This window comes from Dryobates pubescens, chromosome 12 (genome assembly GCF_014839835.1).
Source record: "Dryobates pubescens isolate bDryPub1 chromosome 12, bDryPub1.pri, whole genome shotgun sequence".
Taxonomy (NCBI): Eukaryota; Metazoa; Chordata; class Aves; order Piciformes; family Picidae; genus Dryobates; species Dryobates pubescens.
The window spans coordinates 6,184,270-6,198,578 of NC_071623.1; the positions used below are offsets into that span (position 1 = coordinate 6,184,270).

The 14,309-nt window shown below is 44.4% G+C and overlaps 1 protein-coding gene across 3 annotated transcripts in view; it reads right to left on the reverse strand.

Annotated features, from left to right (window-relative positions):
• The window catches only part of SH3KBP1 (SH3 domain containing kinase binding protein 1), a 189,874-nt gene that overhangs the window by 69,207 nt on the left and 106,358 nt on the right, over positions 1 to 14,309 (reverse strand). For all 3 annotated transcript variants that reach the window (XM_054165907.1, XM_054165906.1, XM_054165905.1), the window contains one exon: positions 6,908 to 7,104. In XM_054165907.1, the coding sequence (XP_054021882.1) occupies positions 6,908 to 7,104 (197 nt within the window). The remainder of the gene's footprint in view (positions 1 to 6,907; positions 7,105 to 14,309) is intronic.

Genomic DNA, 14,309 nt, shown 5'->3' on the forward strand with positions numbered 1-14,309 from the left:
CTTTAGAGTATGAAAATCGAAGCTAAATCATACAGAAACAAAAACATCTGTGTAAGTTTAGTGGCCAAAGAGTCTGAAAGGAAAAAAAAAACCACCTTAAGCTAAACAGAGGCTGGACACAGTGTATTATCATACCAAAGTAACCCCCTAGTACAGTCTATAGCAGAAATGTTCTTCAGGATCCTCAGCACTCTTTTTCCTTCTTTTCTTTTTACCTGTCCAGCATATTCAAAGCGTTCTGAAGACCCCAAGAACCCTGCAGTCAAATCCTGTCCTCTGAAGCATCTGTATTATGATAAAAGTTTTAAACAGCCACAGAAAAAAAAACCAAACCCAACTAAGTTGCAAAAGAAATACCTCCTCTCCCATCGTGAAGCCAAGCTGCCTTGCAGCAACTCCAAGAGTCCAAGAGCAGCCCTGGAGTCCTGCCCCTTCCTTGCATGAGCTCAGCTCAGGGAGAGCCCAGCCCTGACACTGACTCATGCTCAGGCCATCCCTGGGAAACAAAGGTTCCACTTGTTTATTTCACAGGAAATCGGCAGCTTCCCTACCTCTGCTTACTGGCACTGAGAAGTTTCCTTTCCTCTCCTTTCCCAAGCCAGCCTACACTCTTCTGGCATCTGGAGACTAATAGCTAGGGAGAGGCAATGTGAGCAAGGATGTAGGGACCTTTTGTGAACACCCCAGGCAAAAGTCTTGCCAATAACTCTATAGGAAAATTAGCTTATGACAAAGTCTGAGTGTCTGTGTTAAAACCAAAACCAAACCGAAAGAGCCCAACAAAACAAACACAAAACCCCACAAACCCAACAACAAAACCTCCCAACACACAAAAACCCCACAACAAAATTAACAAAAACCTTCAAACAAAAATCCCAAGCTAACAAAAAGAGAACAGACACCCCCCCCATAAGACACCACCACCACCACCCCCCCCCCCCAAAAAAAAAAATAAACCCAGCCAAAACCAAACCCCCACAAACCAAATCAAACCCAAATGAATTTTCATCTCATTTATGCCCTTGTTTTGGCTTTTGTTTTATTAAAGAAAAACATTCAAGAAACTGAAACATCATTGGGATAGCCCGTGAAAAATCTTATAAACCCTAGATACTGCCCCCTCACAAGCACTCAACTTTGAAATGACTGAAAAAGAGAAGAGTGGGTCCAGAGGAGGCTTAGAAGATGATCAGAGGAGAACCTTCCCTATGGGGACAGGCTGAGAGAGTTGGGGCTGGTCAGCCTGGAGAAGAGAAGGCTCTGGGGAGACCTTAGAGCAGCCTTCCAGTACCTGAAAGGGGCTACAAGAAAGCTGGGAAGGGACTTTTGAGAAGGGCTGGGAGTGATAGGATGAGAGGGAATGGAGTGAAGCTTGAGGAGGGCAGATTGAGACGGGAGAGTAGGAAGAAATTCTTTCCAGTAAGGGTGGGCAGACACTGGAACAGGTTGCCCAAGGAGGTGTTGGATGTTCCCTCCCTGGAGATGTTCAAGGCCAGGTTGAATGAGGCCTTGAGCTACCTGGGCTAGAGGAAGGGTGTGCCTGTCCATGGCAAGGGAGCTGGAATGAGATGATCTTCAAGACCGCTTCCAGCCCAAACCATTCTATGAATCTATGATCTCTGAGATCCCCTTTGGTCTTACACTGAAAGAAAATCCAATGTGATCAGTACAAGTTATAATCTCCAGGAAACAAATAAAAAAAATCAGGATATTTTAAAGATTGAAAGTGAGCATGAGATGATGGCTCACAAAAAAGGCAACAGCTCTTGCAGGAACACTCCCTGTGCCTGCACCATGCTGCAGAACAGGTTCAGGAGTGATTCAGAGCCAAATCAGAAGGTCTACTAAGCCTGCAATCTCCTTCCTGAAGATTTATGTTTTCCAATTACAAATTCTATCACAATATGTCATCAATTCCACAGGCTCACAGGATGTTAGGGGTTGGAAGGGACCTCAGGAGATGGAGTCCAACCCCCTGCCAGAGCAGGAGCATAGAATCCAACACAGGTCACACAGGAATGCTTCCAAACAGGCCTTGAAAGCCTCCACAGCCTCTCTGGGCAGCCTGCTCCAGGGCTCTGTGACCCTCACAGTGAAGAAGTTCCTCCTCATGTTGAGGTGGAACCTCCTGTGCTGGAGTTTGTATCCATTACCCCTTGTCCTGTCCCAGGGTGCAACTAAGCAGAGCCTGATCCCTCCCTCTTGACCCCCAGCCCTCAGATATTTACAAACATTTATTAAATCCCATCTCAGTCTTCTCCTCTCCAGACTAAACAGCTCCAGGGCTCTCAGCCTCTCCTCACAGGGCAGTGCTCCAGCCCCTTAATCATCCTCGTAGCCCTAATTCCAGTGCCACAGAACCCAAAATTAGTGGTATTTAAAAGAGCAGGATAACCTGCAACACATTTGTAAGGTGGACAATTCACGACTAAACCAAAGGCTAAGCACTACAATCAGGTCTGAGCTTTAAACAAAAAGTCCTGAGTAGGGAAAACTTGAAAAAGGAAACCATTTCAGAGGAATTCCACAAACAAATGAAGCTGAACGGGCAGCAAAACATGAATGCAGCAATTGCACTTGACAGGTTACATGCAGTTTGGTTCGCATTCATCAGCCTTTATGGCATTTCCAAAGTCCAATGGGTTATTTTATTCCTTTTTCTTTCTTTTTTTTTTTTTTTGGCATAACTGTATTTGTTCTTTTAATTGTTCAAAGCCCATGCCTGCTAAGAATAACAACAATAAGTGTCCTACCATTAGACTTTTAATAAGAGTTTCAAAATGAAAGAAAGGTCACAGCTCAGTCACAGCAATTAAAAATCGGTTATTTCATCCAACAGATTCCAAGTGGGGCAAGAGATAAAAAAAATCCATTTCACTTAGAACCACTAAGACATGGATTAAAAAACTATTTATTCCTAAAGCACTGATTACACTCATTTTAATATTTTTATATCAATTTATATTGATTAGATTTTACTGCTTAATTTGCACATATATATCACGGTAGCTTGTGATCCACTTCTCCTGAAGCTCATCAGACAGCAAAAAAAGCTCCTTGCCTATCAGTTCTCTGATTTTCTGAAGCCTCTTCCTCTGTCCTGAAGTTGAAATATGAGACAAATCTTTCACAGATTCATAGAATGGTTTAGGTTGGAAGGGACCTTAAAGATCATCTAGTTCCAACTCCCCTGCCATGGGCAGGGATACCTTCCACTAGCCCAGGTTGCTCAAGGCCTCATCCAGCCTGGCCTTGATTAAAATCATAAGGGTTTTACTCTCTATGTAAATAAGCTTATTCTGTTGTAACATTGCCTTTCTCAGCCCTTTTTCAGCTTCAATTTTGTCACTTTTAAACTGAGAGCACTTATGGAATGAGAGTTATCAACACAAGAGGAGATTTAGACACAGGCTGGACATGAGGAGGAAGTTCTTCACCATGAGAGTGGTGAAGCCCTGGAATGGGTTGTCCAGGGAGGTGGTTGAGGCCCTGTCCCTGGAGGTGTTTAAGACCAGGCTGGATGAGGCTCTGGCCAGCCTGATCTAGTGTGGGGTGTTCCTGCCTGTGGCAGGGGGGTTGGAACTAGATGATCCTTGTGGTCCCTTCCAACCCTGACTGATACTATGATACCACCTGGGCAACCTGTGCCAGTGTTTACCCACCCTCACTTGAAAGAATTTCTTCCTACTCTCCAGTCTACATCTGCCCTCCTCAAGCTTCAAGCCATTCCCTCTCACTCTCAGCCCTTGTAAAATGTCACTCCCCAGTTCTCCCATAGCCTCCTCCAGGTACTGAAAGGCTGCTGTAAGGTCTCCCTGGTGCCTTTCCTCTCCATGCTAAACAGCCCCATCTCTCTCAGCCTGTCCCCATAGGGGAGGTTCTCCATCCCTCTGTTCATCTTTATGGCTCCCTCTAGACTTCCTCCAGCAGATCCATGTCCCTCTTATGCTCGGGGCACCAGAGCTGGATGCAGTGCTCCGGGTGGGGTCTCATGAGAGCTGAGTAGAGGGGCAGAATTGCCTCCCTCATCCTGCTGCTTACACTGCTTTTGATTCAGCCCAGTTTATGCCTTTAGCAAGTATCTCTGGAACTCAGAAAATCAGTGATGCTTTAAACTATTAGAGCACAGCAGTTTGGGGTTTTTACCAATCCTTCTTTTAAAATGCTTGTGGAGATACTTGGCAAAGGCACAGACTCCTGTGACGTTCACAGATTTCCTGTGATTAACAAGCTGGCTATCAGCAGCTGATACAGAGCAATTTACAACATCCATACTTGTGCTGTCTCCCCCCTATAAACCAAAACTGCATTAGCTGAGACCTACACATCTTGTTTTTCAGACTGAAGCCTCCTACAATTTCTTAATCAAAAGCAAGACCAAAACCCCTAGAATATTTCTTCTCACACAAGCACTCCTCCAGGAGAACTCTGTCTGGCAGAAGCCCAGTACTGTGCCCCAGGAGAACAGAGCAGATTTTCCACGTTGCTTTAAGGAGCAACTTCTGGTACTATCAATACATCTCTGCTTCTGCTATCAATCTACTCTGCTTCTATTTTGAGATGTTCTGTACGCAGCCCAAGTCAGGAACAAGTTGAAACTCTTTCATGCATATGCTTGATGAGTTTCTTTCATACAGACAGAGCTTTTCTGAATGAAGACCAACTTGTAAAGTTTTGTGGCATGGCCAACAACCACCCTGAATTTCTTTAGAGTGTCCACAAGCAGGTTTTAAACCAAAAGCCTAAACAATGTCACAAGCAGCACAAAGCACTGTGTGGGTAACCTCCTTTGCCACAGACTGCTAGGCAGACTGATGGGAAAGCTGAACCATGGCACCAAATATCTGGGCAACTCTTTTCAGACAGCTTGAACATTACACAAGCCAAACTGAGATGTAGATCAAATGAGATATCAGGGAAGGGCAGGAAGGAGACAGGAGATGAGGAGTCATTCATGTAGCACAGTTCAGTGACTCACCAGACACCCACTGCGAGCCAAGCTTATCAAATTTAAACTCAGGTTTGCATTTTCCATTTGGTTCCCTACAACCAAGTCCTGCTTTGAGTTAGCCCCCCCAAAAGGGGCAAGATGCAGCCTCACTGTCCCTCACTTCACAAACCAACCAGATTTATTTCCCTTCCTCCTTATTCCTGTAAGTTAATTACTCCAGAAAGAGTAACATGGTTTGAGGTGGGAGGGACCTTGAAGATCATCTAGTTCCAATCTCCCTGCCATGGGCAGGGACACCTTCCACTAGCCCAGGTTGCTCAAGGCCTCATCCAACCTGGCCTTGAACACTTTCAGGAAAGGGACATCCACAGTCTCCCTGGGCAACCTGTTCCAGTGTCTCACCAGCCACACGGGAAAGAATTGCTTTCTAATCTCCAGGCTAAATCTGCCCTCCTCAAGCTCAAACCTGTTGCCCCTGTCCTATCACTACAAGCCCTTACAAAAAGTCCTTTTCTGGCTTTCTTCACATCGTAGAAGTCTGCTCTTAGGTCTCCCCAGAGCCTTCTCTTCTCCAGGCTGAACAACCCCAGCTCCCTCAGCCTGTCCTTTCACCCCCCTGATCATTCTGGTGGTCCTCTTCTGGACCTGCTCCATCAGGTCCATGTCCTTCCTGTGTTGAGGGCTTCAGAGCTGGATGTAGTATTCCAGATGAGGCCTTACCAGATCAAAGTTACAGAATCACCTCCCTCATTGTGCTGCTCACACTTCTTCAGATGCAGCCCAGGATGCCCTTGGCCTTCAGGGCTGCAAGAGCACATTTCTGGGTCATATGTCCAGCTTCTCAACCACCAGCACCTCCAAGTCCTTTTTTGCCAGGCTGCTCAGTTTCCATTTGTCAGAAAGTAATATTTCTAAACCCCTCCTCCCCATCTCAGGTATTTCCTTTTGTATCATGTAGAACAGACCCATACGTTCCATGCATTCACTTTTCACAATCCCTTTAAACAAAGCTAGGTAACTCCTGAAACTATGTGAAATCATCAAACCTATTACTAAATTGAGGTATTTAGGTTTGGATTTTTTAAAGTATACTGATGGCACAGTGACAGCATCTCCCTCATGTAAGCGTTAGCAATATTTTTTTTAACCATAATGCGAATAACTGAAAACCTTCAAAACTTATCCAGTCTTGCCTTTTTAAGAGAAAAAAAGGCCATTTAGACAGATGGGAGCTAGAAACAGAAGAGTAAATCTTTGAGCAGTTCTTACAGGCAGGTGACCTCCCTGGAATTCAGTTTCTAGTGTGCAGCAAAAGAATACAGAATAAACCAAGTTGGAAAAGACCTTCAAGATCATAGAGCCCAATCTATCACCTAACACCATCTAATCAACTAAACCATGAAACCAAGTGCCTCATCCAGGCTCTTTTTAAACACTTCCAAGGATGGTGACTCCACCACCTCCCTGGGCAGCACATTCCTATGGCCAATCTCTCTGTGAAGAATTTCTTCCTCACCTCCAGCCTAAACCTCCCTGGCACAGCTTGAGACTGTGTCCTCTTGTTCTGGTGCTAGTTGCCTGGGAGAAGAGACCAACCCCCACCTGGCTACAACCTCCCTTCAGATAGTTGTAGAGAGCAATAAGGTCACCCCTGAGCCTCCTCTTCTCCAGGCTAAACACCCCCAGCTCCCTCAGCTGCTCCTCACAGGGTTTGTTCTCCAGACCCCTCCCCAGATTTTTTGCCCTTCTCTGGACACATTTGAGCAACTCACCAGCTTTCTTAAACTGCGGGCCCCAGAACAGGACACAGAAGAAAAAGAAGAAAAAGCAGAATCCTGTCCAAAGAGAGAGTAGTAAATAATGGCCATAGAGCTTCAAGGTTTGGCTAGGGACAGAATTTACAACCTAAGGATGCCAACGAACACTGCCAATAGAGAATTAAGAAATGGCACATACCTTATCTACTGGGAGAAAGTCATTTTCAACTTCTATTGACCTTGGTCGTAGCTTTATAGGTTTGTCTTTGAAGATATCTCCAAAGCCAACACCTTTGACCTTTTTGGGTTGGATTGTCGTGCCTCCATTGGCTCCTTCTGATTTTGTGCTGCAAGAGTCGCCACCATCGCTCTCCGAGCCTGTAGCATCTTTCAGGCCTGTGAAACGCAGGGGTGAAAGAAGGAATCTTAGACATACAGCTCACTGCTTTCAAAACAGTGGGTGAAAATGATTCCTCCCACCATCCTCTCAAGGAAAACAAAACTACAAGGAACAGGTAGAGAAGATGCTCTCTATGCCATGCGAGCGGTTTTGATCTTCAAAACCTAGTTTGCTTCATCACATTGGTGTACCTGTTAGAACTTACACCAGTCCACACAACATGCACACTCCAGCATCAAAACTTCATGAATGATGAATGGCCATCCCTTGAGTACCAAGAAAACCCTTCTTCTGCAGACAAAAATTGTTTGGAAGAGAACTCAGTAAGTGCAAGAGTTAAAATTCAGTTGTGGGGCGGCTATTGTAGAAAGCCACTTAAAGCTAACAAGCAGTCAGACCAGGCACGCTCTACCTTTAAATCTGTGACTCATACCAAGCCAATTATGCAATTAGTATCTAAAGCTACATTATCTAACTGGGAAATAAAAAGCTGAAAGCTGTTCAAACAAATTTGCAATCAAATAAGCTGCATAATATGCTCTTGGCTGAAAATTAAATCTCTCTTTGCAGCGTAGACAGCCTCATCAGAAAAGCACCCATGCACACTGTTCTCTAGGAACAGAATAAATCAACACTGACATTCTGATTTGCATTATTTCTCTCAGTGAATAGGAAAATTTATCTGCACTTATCTGCAAATGTCTGCTGTCTGAATAGCAGAGGCCATGGACGCAATATTGTGATGCTTCAGCCATGGAGCAGTGCAGAATCAGGCCAAACATTCCCTGGCAGCAAAAGTGACCCAGTGAAGTTTCCTCCAAGTGAAACAGTTCCCCAGATCGTTTAAATCTTGCCTCCCCCACTTACAGATGGACTTATTTATGTTTCTAAGAAAACAATGACAATTGCTGCTACTCCAACACTAATTCTGCCTAATGATAACAAACTCAGTGTTCCAGATTCCCCACACAAACAGTGGCGGTGCCGCGGACGTGGACCTTACAAGTCAAAGAAAGAAAACTTTCTGTGAAGTTCAACTTCCCAATTATTTTTATACCAAGGCCCATAAAGTGACTGGCATGGATTTTCATCATAACAGGCTGCCTGGACAAAAGAACCACAGAATGGCCTAGGTTGGAAGGGAGCTCAGAGATCATCCACTCCAACCTCCCCACTATGGGCAGGGACACATCTCAACTAGACTCAGCTGCTCAAGGCCTTATCCAACCTGGCCCTGAACACCCCCAGGGAGGAAGCATCCACAACCTCCTCAGGCAACCTATTCCAGAGTCTCACTACCCTCCTACTGAAGAACCTCTGCCTAAGATCCATTCCCTGGCTCTACCAAACCCAACTCATCAGCCATTTGGCTTTGGTTTGCTTTAATTTACTCCAAGGGAATATTTGCATCTCAGCAGGACCTCCCCCACTGCTCCAGGTTGCCTCAGGATACTGGGTTGTGACATGTCACTACTCAGTAAACCCCAGCATCTTCTTCAAGGGATACTTTAAGCTTCTCTGATGAACCAGTGAAAGCCCTGATGCCTATAGACACAACTTCACAATGCAGGATGCCAAAGGGTCATCAGTTACATTAGTTTCAACACCAGGGTGCTGCTAGGAAATGAAATCAGGAATTGTGTACCAGGGTAGGATTATTAGAATCATAGAATCAATAAGGTTGGAAAAAACCTCAGAAATCATCAAGTCCAACCTATTACCTATCACCTCCTGACAACTAAGCCATGGGTTCAAGTGCCGTGTCCAGCCCTTTTTTGAACACCTCCAGGGACAGTGACTCCACCGCCTTTCTGGGCAGCACATGCCAATGGCCAATTACTTTTCCTGTGAAGAACTTTCTCCTCACCTCAAGCCTAAACTTCCCCTGGCACAGCTTGAGACTGTGTCCTTTTGCTCTGTTGCTGGTTGCCTGGGAGAAGAGATCAACCCCCACCTGGCTTCAACCTCCTTTCAGGTAGCTGTAGAGAGCAATAAGGTCTCCCCTGAGCCTCCTCTTCTCCAGGCTGAGCAACCCCAAAACTTTGAAGCAGAAACATTATCATTGGCTGCTCTGAGATTTTCTACCTCTGAAACATGAAAGGAGTACAAATGTGGAATCAGAGAAAGTTGCCAATGAGAACCAAATAAGAAGCCTAAAGACTTAGCAAATTGTCCAGGCCCTCTGGCCTCCTGAGTGGTTAGCTACAGCTACCTGTCAAACACAAGTAACATTACTGTTTCTTTGAGCACTCACTCTAGATAGCACTGAACAAATTGTTGTTCCAGATGACGTGTGGAATTAGAATCTGAAACAAAGTATTCAATAACATTACAATTAATTGCCTTAAAAATGAAAGGGTCGTGGTTATCTTTACTTAGACGTTTGGGTTTTTGTCCATGAAGGCCCTGAGGGAAAACTTCACATCTGGTTTCACTTAGGGTTTGTGGTAATTCAAATGGTAGTTTTCCTGCCATCATTAAAGCAGATCCTGTGCACTCCTTTTCCAGAGTTCATGAAAACCATAACCAGGGAATTCAGACAGTCACTGTGATTTTGCTCCATGCTGTGGTCTGTAGCAAAGCCATTCCACAATGCAGAAGCACTCAGAGAAGAAAGGATAAATCAATTAATTAACCCAGAGAGGTCTAAATCTCTTCAGGAAACATGGCAAAGTCACTGCCTCCTTTTTATTCTCCTTGTGACTTGGGCAGTTACAGAAGAAGCTGTTAAGTTCTACTAGCTGGACCTTCTCCCAGCTTTGCAAACTGTCAACCACCGGGGCCCTGGGTAAGACAGAGGCTGGAATCAACTTGATTTCCTACTTCTAATTGCAAAGAGAATGGTCACCTATCAACTATACTGAATTACAAATAATATTTTTGAGTATAAACCAACCACAACTCAAACCCCTACAAATCACAGTGCTCATCATCTCTTTGCTGAACAGATCTTCCTGAAATGAAGTGGGAAAATTACCCTCTTGCAAAGGTTCCATTTTCCATTCTTGACAAACTCTCCTTGAACTACTCTGTGATAGAGAGAAGGAGCAGTTCAGAGACCTCCCTCCACAAATCATTTAACTGATGCAATCCATGACTGCCCTCAGACACTCCCTGAAGTGAACAGAATAACTGCCTTTAAAATAAATAATGAAAATAGGTTTTCTGCATCACTAATTGTGGGAGAGGAAGCCCTGGACCTTGGCCAGCAGATGAAAGTCAATTATGGAAGTAATTATGGGAATTACTTAAGAGGTCTTACATGGATTTTCTGATCTTTGAAGCCTGCATGAAAGAGATCAGAAACCTCAAGGGGCTCCAGTAAAAGTCAGGCTTTTGTTTCTGGGTAATCACTTGTTTTTCTTGGTGCCATCTGCATCTCTTATGACCTTTCCTCTATGATGAGACATCACACCTTGCAGCAAAAATCTCACCTCGGCCTTACAGCTGATTTCCCAGGCATCACCCATCTGGGCTCAAGGATAATCCAAGCATCATTTCAGCCTCTGTGCTGCCACGGAGCTCTGTCTCAGCTTACAGACCTTGCAATGAAAGCAATACAGGAGGTGTTCAAGAAACATGTGGCCACGGCACTTGAGGACATGCTTTAACGGCCATGGTGGTCTTAGGTCAATGGTTGGACTTGATGATCTTAGAGGTCTTTTCCAACCAAAACAATTCTATGATTCCAAACTTTTGGCTGGGACAAGACATGGGGAATACTGACACAGAGCTATTTAAAAATAGTCAGATGCCTGATCTCTGGTGCTTCATGCTCCTTACAAATGCCAGCTAATTGAGTATTCCCTAAGATTCAATTCTCCCAACACTGGAGGAATTTTGCACTTCACACACAGGTTTTTCCTCTCTGCATATATGAGAGAGATGACTTTTCTCCAAGACATTTCAAACACACCAGACTACTCCTATGTCAGTTACAGCTCCTTGAGAGCAACATTCTGAAATGTACCAAAACAGATTAGCTCAAACAGGGATTAAAAAGGGAACACAACATCAGACTTCATACATCAATGGCCCCAGAGCTCTGCTGGCATCAAACTACAATTCTAAATCAGGAAGATATTTAGGGTTGATAAAGGGCTGTGTAAACTAAAGCTGTTAAAACAAAAATAAACAGCTGTGATAAAATTAACTCAGTTCAAAGCAGGAAACATTGTTTCTATAATAGCTTTAAAATGGCAGGAAAAGGGGAGAATGGGTTGGGAGCTTTACAGAGCTTTCTATTTTGAGCTGTGGTTTAGCAATTTAATTTTTGTTCTTTATTCTGGATTGTTTTCTCTGCAGAGAACTGGACAAAAGAGGAACCACTCTGACAATGGGCAAGCCAGTGATGCTCTGGCCCTCTAAGCACTTCTCAGACTACCTCTGTTGAAAGCCATCTTAAAGGTCAGCACACACCTGAGATGATGCAAAGGATCTCCTGATTTGACCTGGCAGCCTGAGAGAAATGCTGTAAGCTCTGTTTAATAGAACAAAGAACTGTATAAATGGAGCTTATTGGGAGGTTTGCTTTTTTCAGAAGGGAAGGAAGGTGAAGGGAAATATGCCCTGTTCTTCTGCTTAGAGAATGACAGTGTGGAATGCCTGAGTCACTGATCTGAATGACAAAAGACAGTAAAGAACTGCAGCGGATGAGACGGGAACTATGCTTCTTGCTTTTCCTCACATGCAGCAAACACACAACAAATACCCACAGCCTGTAAGGTATTTATCTTAAGCTTGCCTCATATGAAAGTAGTCACAGAATCACAGAAACATTCTGGTTGGAAAAGACCCTCAGGATCACCAAGTCCAACTATTAACCATATTCTGCAAGGGTCACCCCTAAACCATAGCCCCAAGCACCACGTCCAAACCACCATTAAAACACATGCAGGGTTGGGGGCTCCACCACCTCCCTGGGCAGGCTGTGCCAGTGCCTGACCACTCTTGCAGGGGAGAAAAATTTTCCTTATGTCCAGTCTAACCCTACCCAGTCACAGCTTGAGGCCATTCCCTCTTGTTCTATCACTAATTACCTGTGAGAAGAGACCAGCACCAGCCTCTCCACAATATCCTTTCAGGTAGTTATAGACAGCAATGAGGTCTCCCCTCAGCCTCCTCTTCTTCAAACTAACCATCCCCAGCTTCTTCATTTGCTCTCCATCAGATTTATTCTCCAGGCCCTTCATAGCTTCCTTGCCCTCCTCTGCCCTGGCTCCAGCACCTCCACATCTCTCTATTGAGGTGCCCAAAACTGGACACAGCACTTGAGGTGTGGCCTCATCAGAGCTGAGTACAAGGGGACAATCCCCTCCCTGCTCCTGCTGGACACAACATTTCTAATCCCAGCCAGGATGCCATTGGCTTTCTTGGCCACCTGGGTACACTGCTGGCTCCCCTTCAGCTGCTTGTCTATTAGCACCCCCAGAGGTCCCTTTCTGCCAGACAGCAGAAGTCCTGCATTTTCTTGCAGCCATCCCGAATAACATCTCATAGTATCATCAAAAAAGAAATAAATCAAAACAAAAAAAAGGATGTTGGGCTTTAATTATTACTGTTGAACAAAGTCATGTTAATATATAGCTGAAAGCGTAATAAATTCACACTTTCAAACCCCAAATTCATACTTTACCAAGAGTGGTTAAATATGTACCAATGGCCGAGGCAGGCAACCTCATTATTTGTTACTCTCAGTGATATTCCTTGAAGAAATGTAGCCAGACAATCTAAACCTTTTGACACTCCCTTTCAGTGTGTTTGATCTCCATAGCACAATATTGTGTTGCCACATAAGAAATAGCCCCAAGATTTTTATGCTTGCACAAGACCTCATGCAGGGAAAAGGGAAGCGGTGTCCAGCACCATGTAGCAGCATGCAGTAAGGGTAACACAACACAAGCATCCTCTGCAGCAGCAATGCAGGTGCCATCCATGGAGAAGTTGGTGGCTTCACCTCATCCCCAGCCACCTCCCCAAGTACTGTAAGACGAACAGAAATAATTCATCCAGGAGCTCTACAACTGTACCATCCTTGCCTTCAGTTTGGAACTGTATTTTTTTCACCACCCTCCTTCTCACCAAGCGCAGGACCATCTTATTACACATGAAAGGACAAGTAAGCAACCACAGTCAAAAAGACTCTTTACCTACCACTTACCAAAAATTGGTCATTTGTGTGACTGGTGGAAAACTACTTGGTAGTGGGAGTCCAAACCAACAAAAGGATTTAACATCTTTCACCTTAGTCAAACACAATTCTTCCACCCACGACCCCCAACCTCTTGCCATCTGTGCATTTGTTCTCCAGCAAACAGATTGCTTCTTTTTCATTATAAATGCTTCCCTCACCCAATTTCAGCACTATTCCTTCCCAGATGTTATTTCTCATTGCAGCAGCTGTATGTTCTTCTTTGGAAGCAAGTTGTAAGAGGTGAAATAAAAACATTATCGCTGTCCTCAATTCAGAACTGCTCAAATCCATATTTGGGCTTCTCGTTTAGCTTTGCTCACATTCAGCTCCCCTTAAATAAGGTTAACAACATCATAAATACATTGAACCATATTGAATTCTTGGAACTCTGACCAGTTGTAGTCCCTCAAGGACTGGGGGAGGAGAGGGAAGGGAAAAAACAAAGAAGTGGTGAGGCAACAGAAAACACAATTAAGGTTACTCACGAATATTCCTCTTTCAACGCTCCTGTCTCATCTTCTTCCAGCTTATCTAATATCTATTACTGACAGCATTGTGGATCCACATATAAGGAAAGATGCACATATTTGTCAAATGAAGCATTGTATCTGCCCTGCTCCTCAGTTATAGCATCTTTGAAGAAAAAGAAAGCGAAGGAAGAAAGAGAAATTAAGGCAGGAAATTGGTTTTTTAAAATATCAGAAATCCAAGAAGTGCTTTTTGTGGAGGTACAGCAAAGCTGCAGGATGAGAGAAAAGAGAGCTGTGACCAGCAAGATGACAAGTCAGTCATTTTTTTTGTTGCTATGTGTCCCTCTTCACCCAGCATAGGCAGCAGCAAAGACTTTCTGACAGCAGATTGAGGAGCAGGATGCCAAAGGAGTTGGAATTACCACTGAGCAGAGCCTGGCAATACCTAATGACCAAAACAAGCCATGGCAGCACGTGGAGGCAAGGCTGGATACTTATGCAGGAGCCAATCTTGCATATTTCAGTGGAAGGCCCCTCT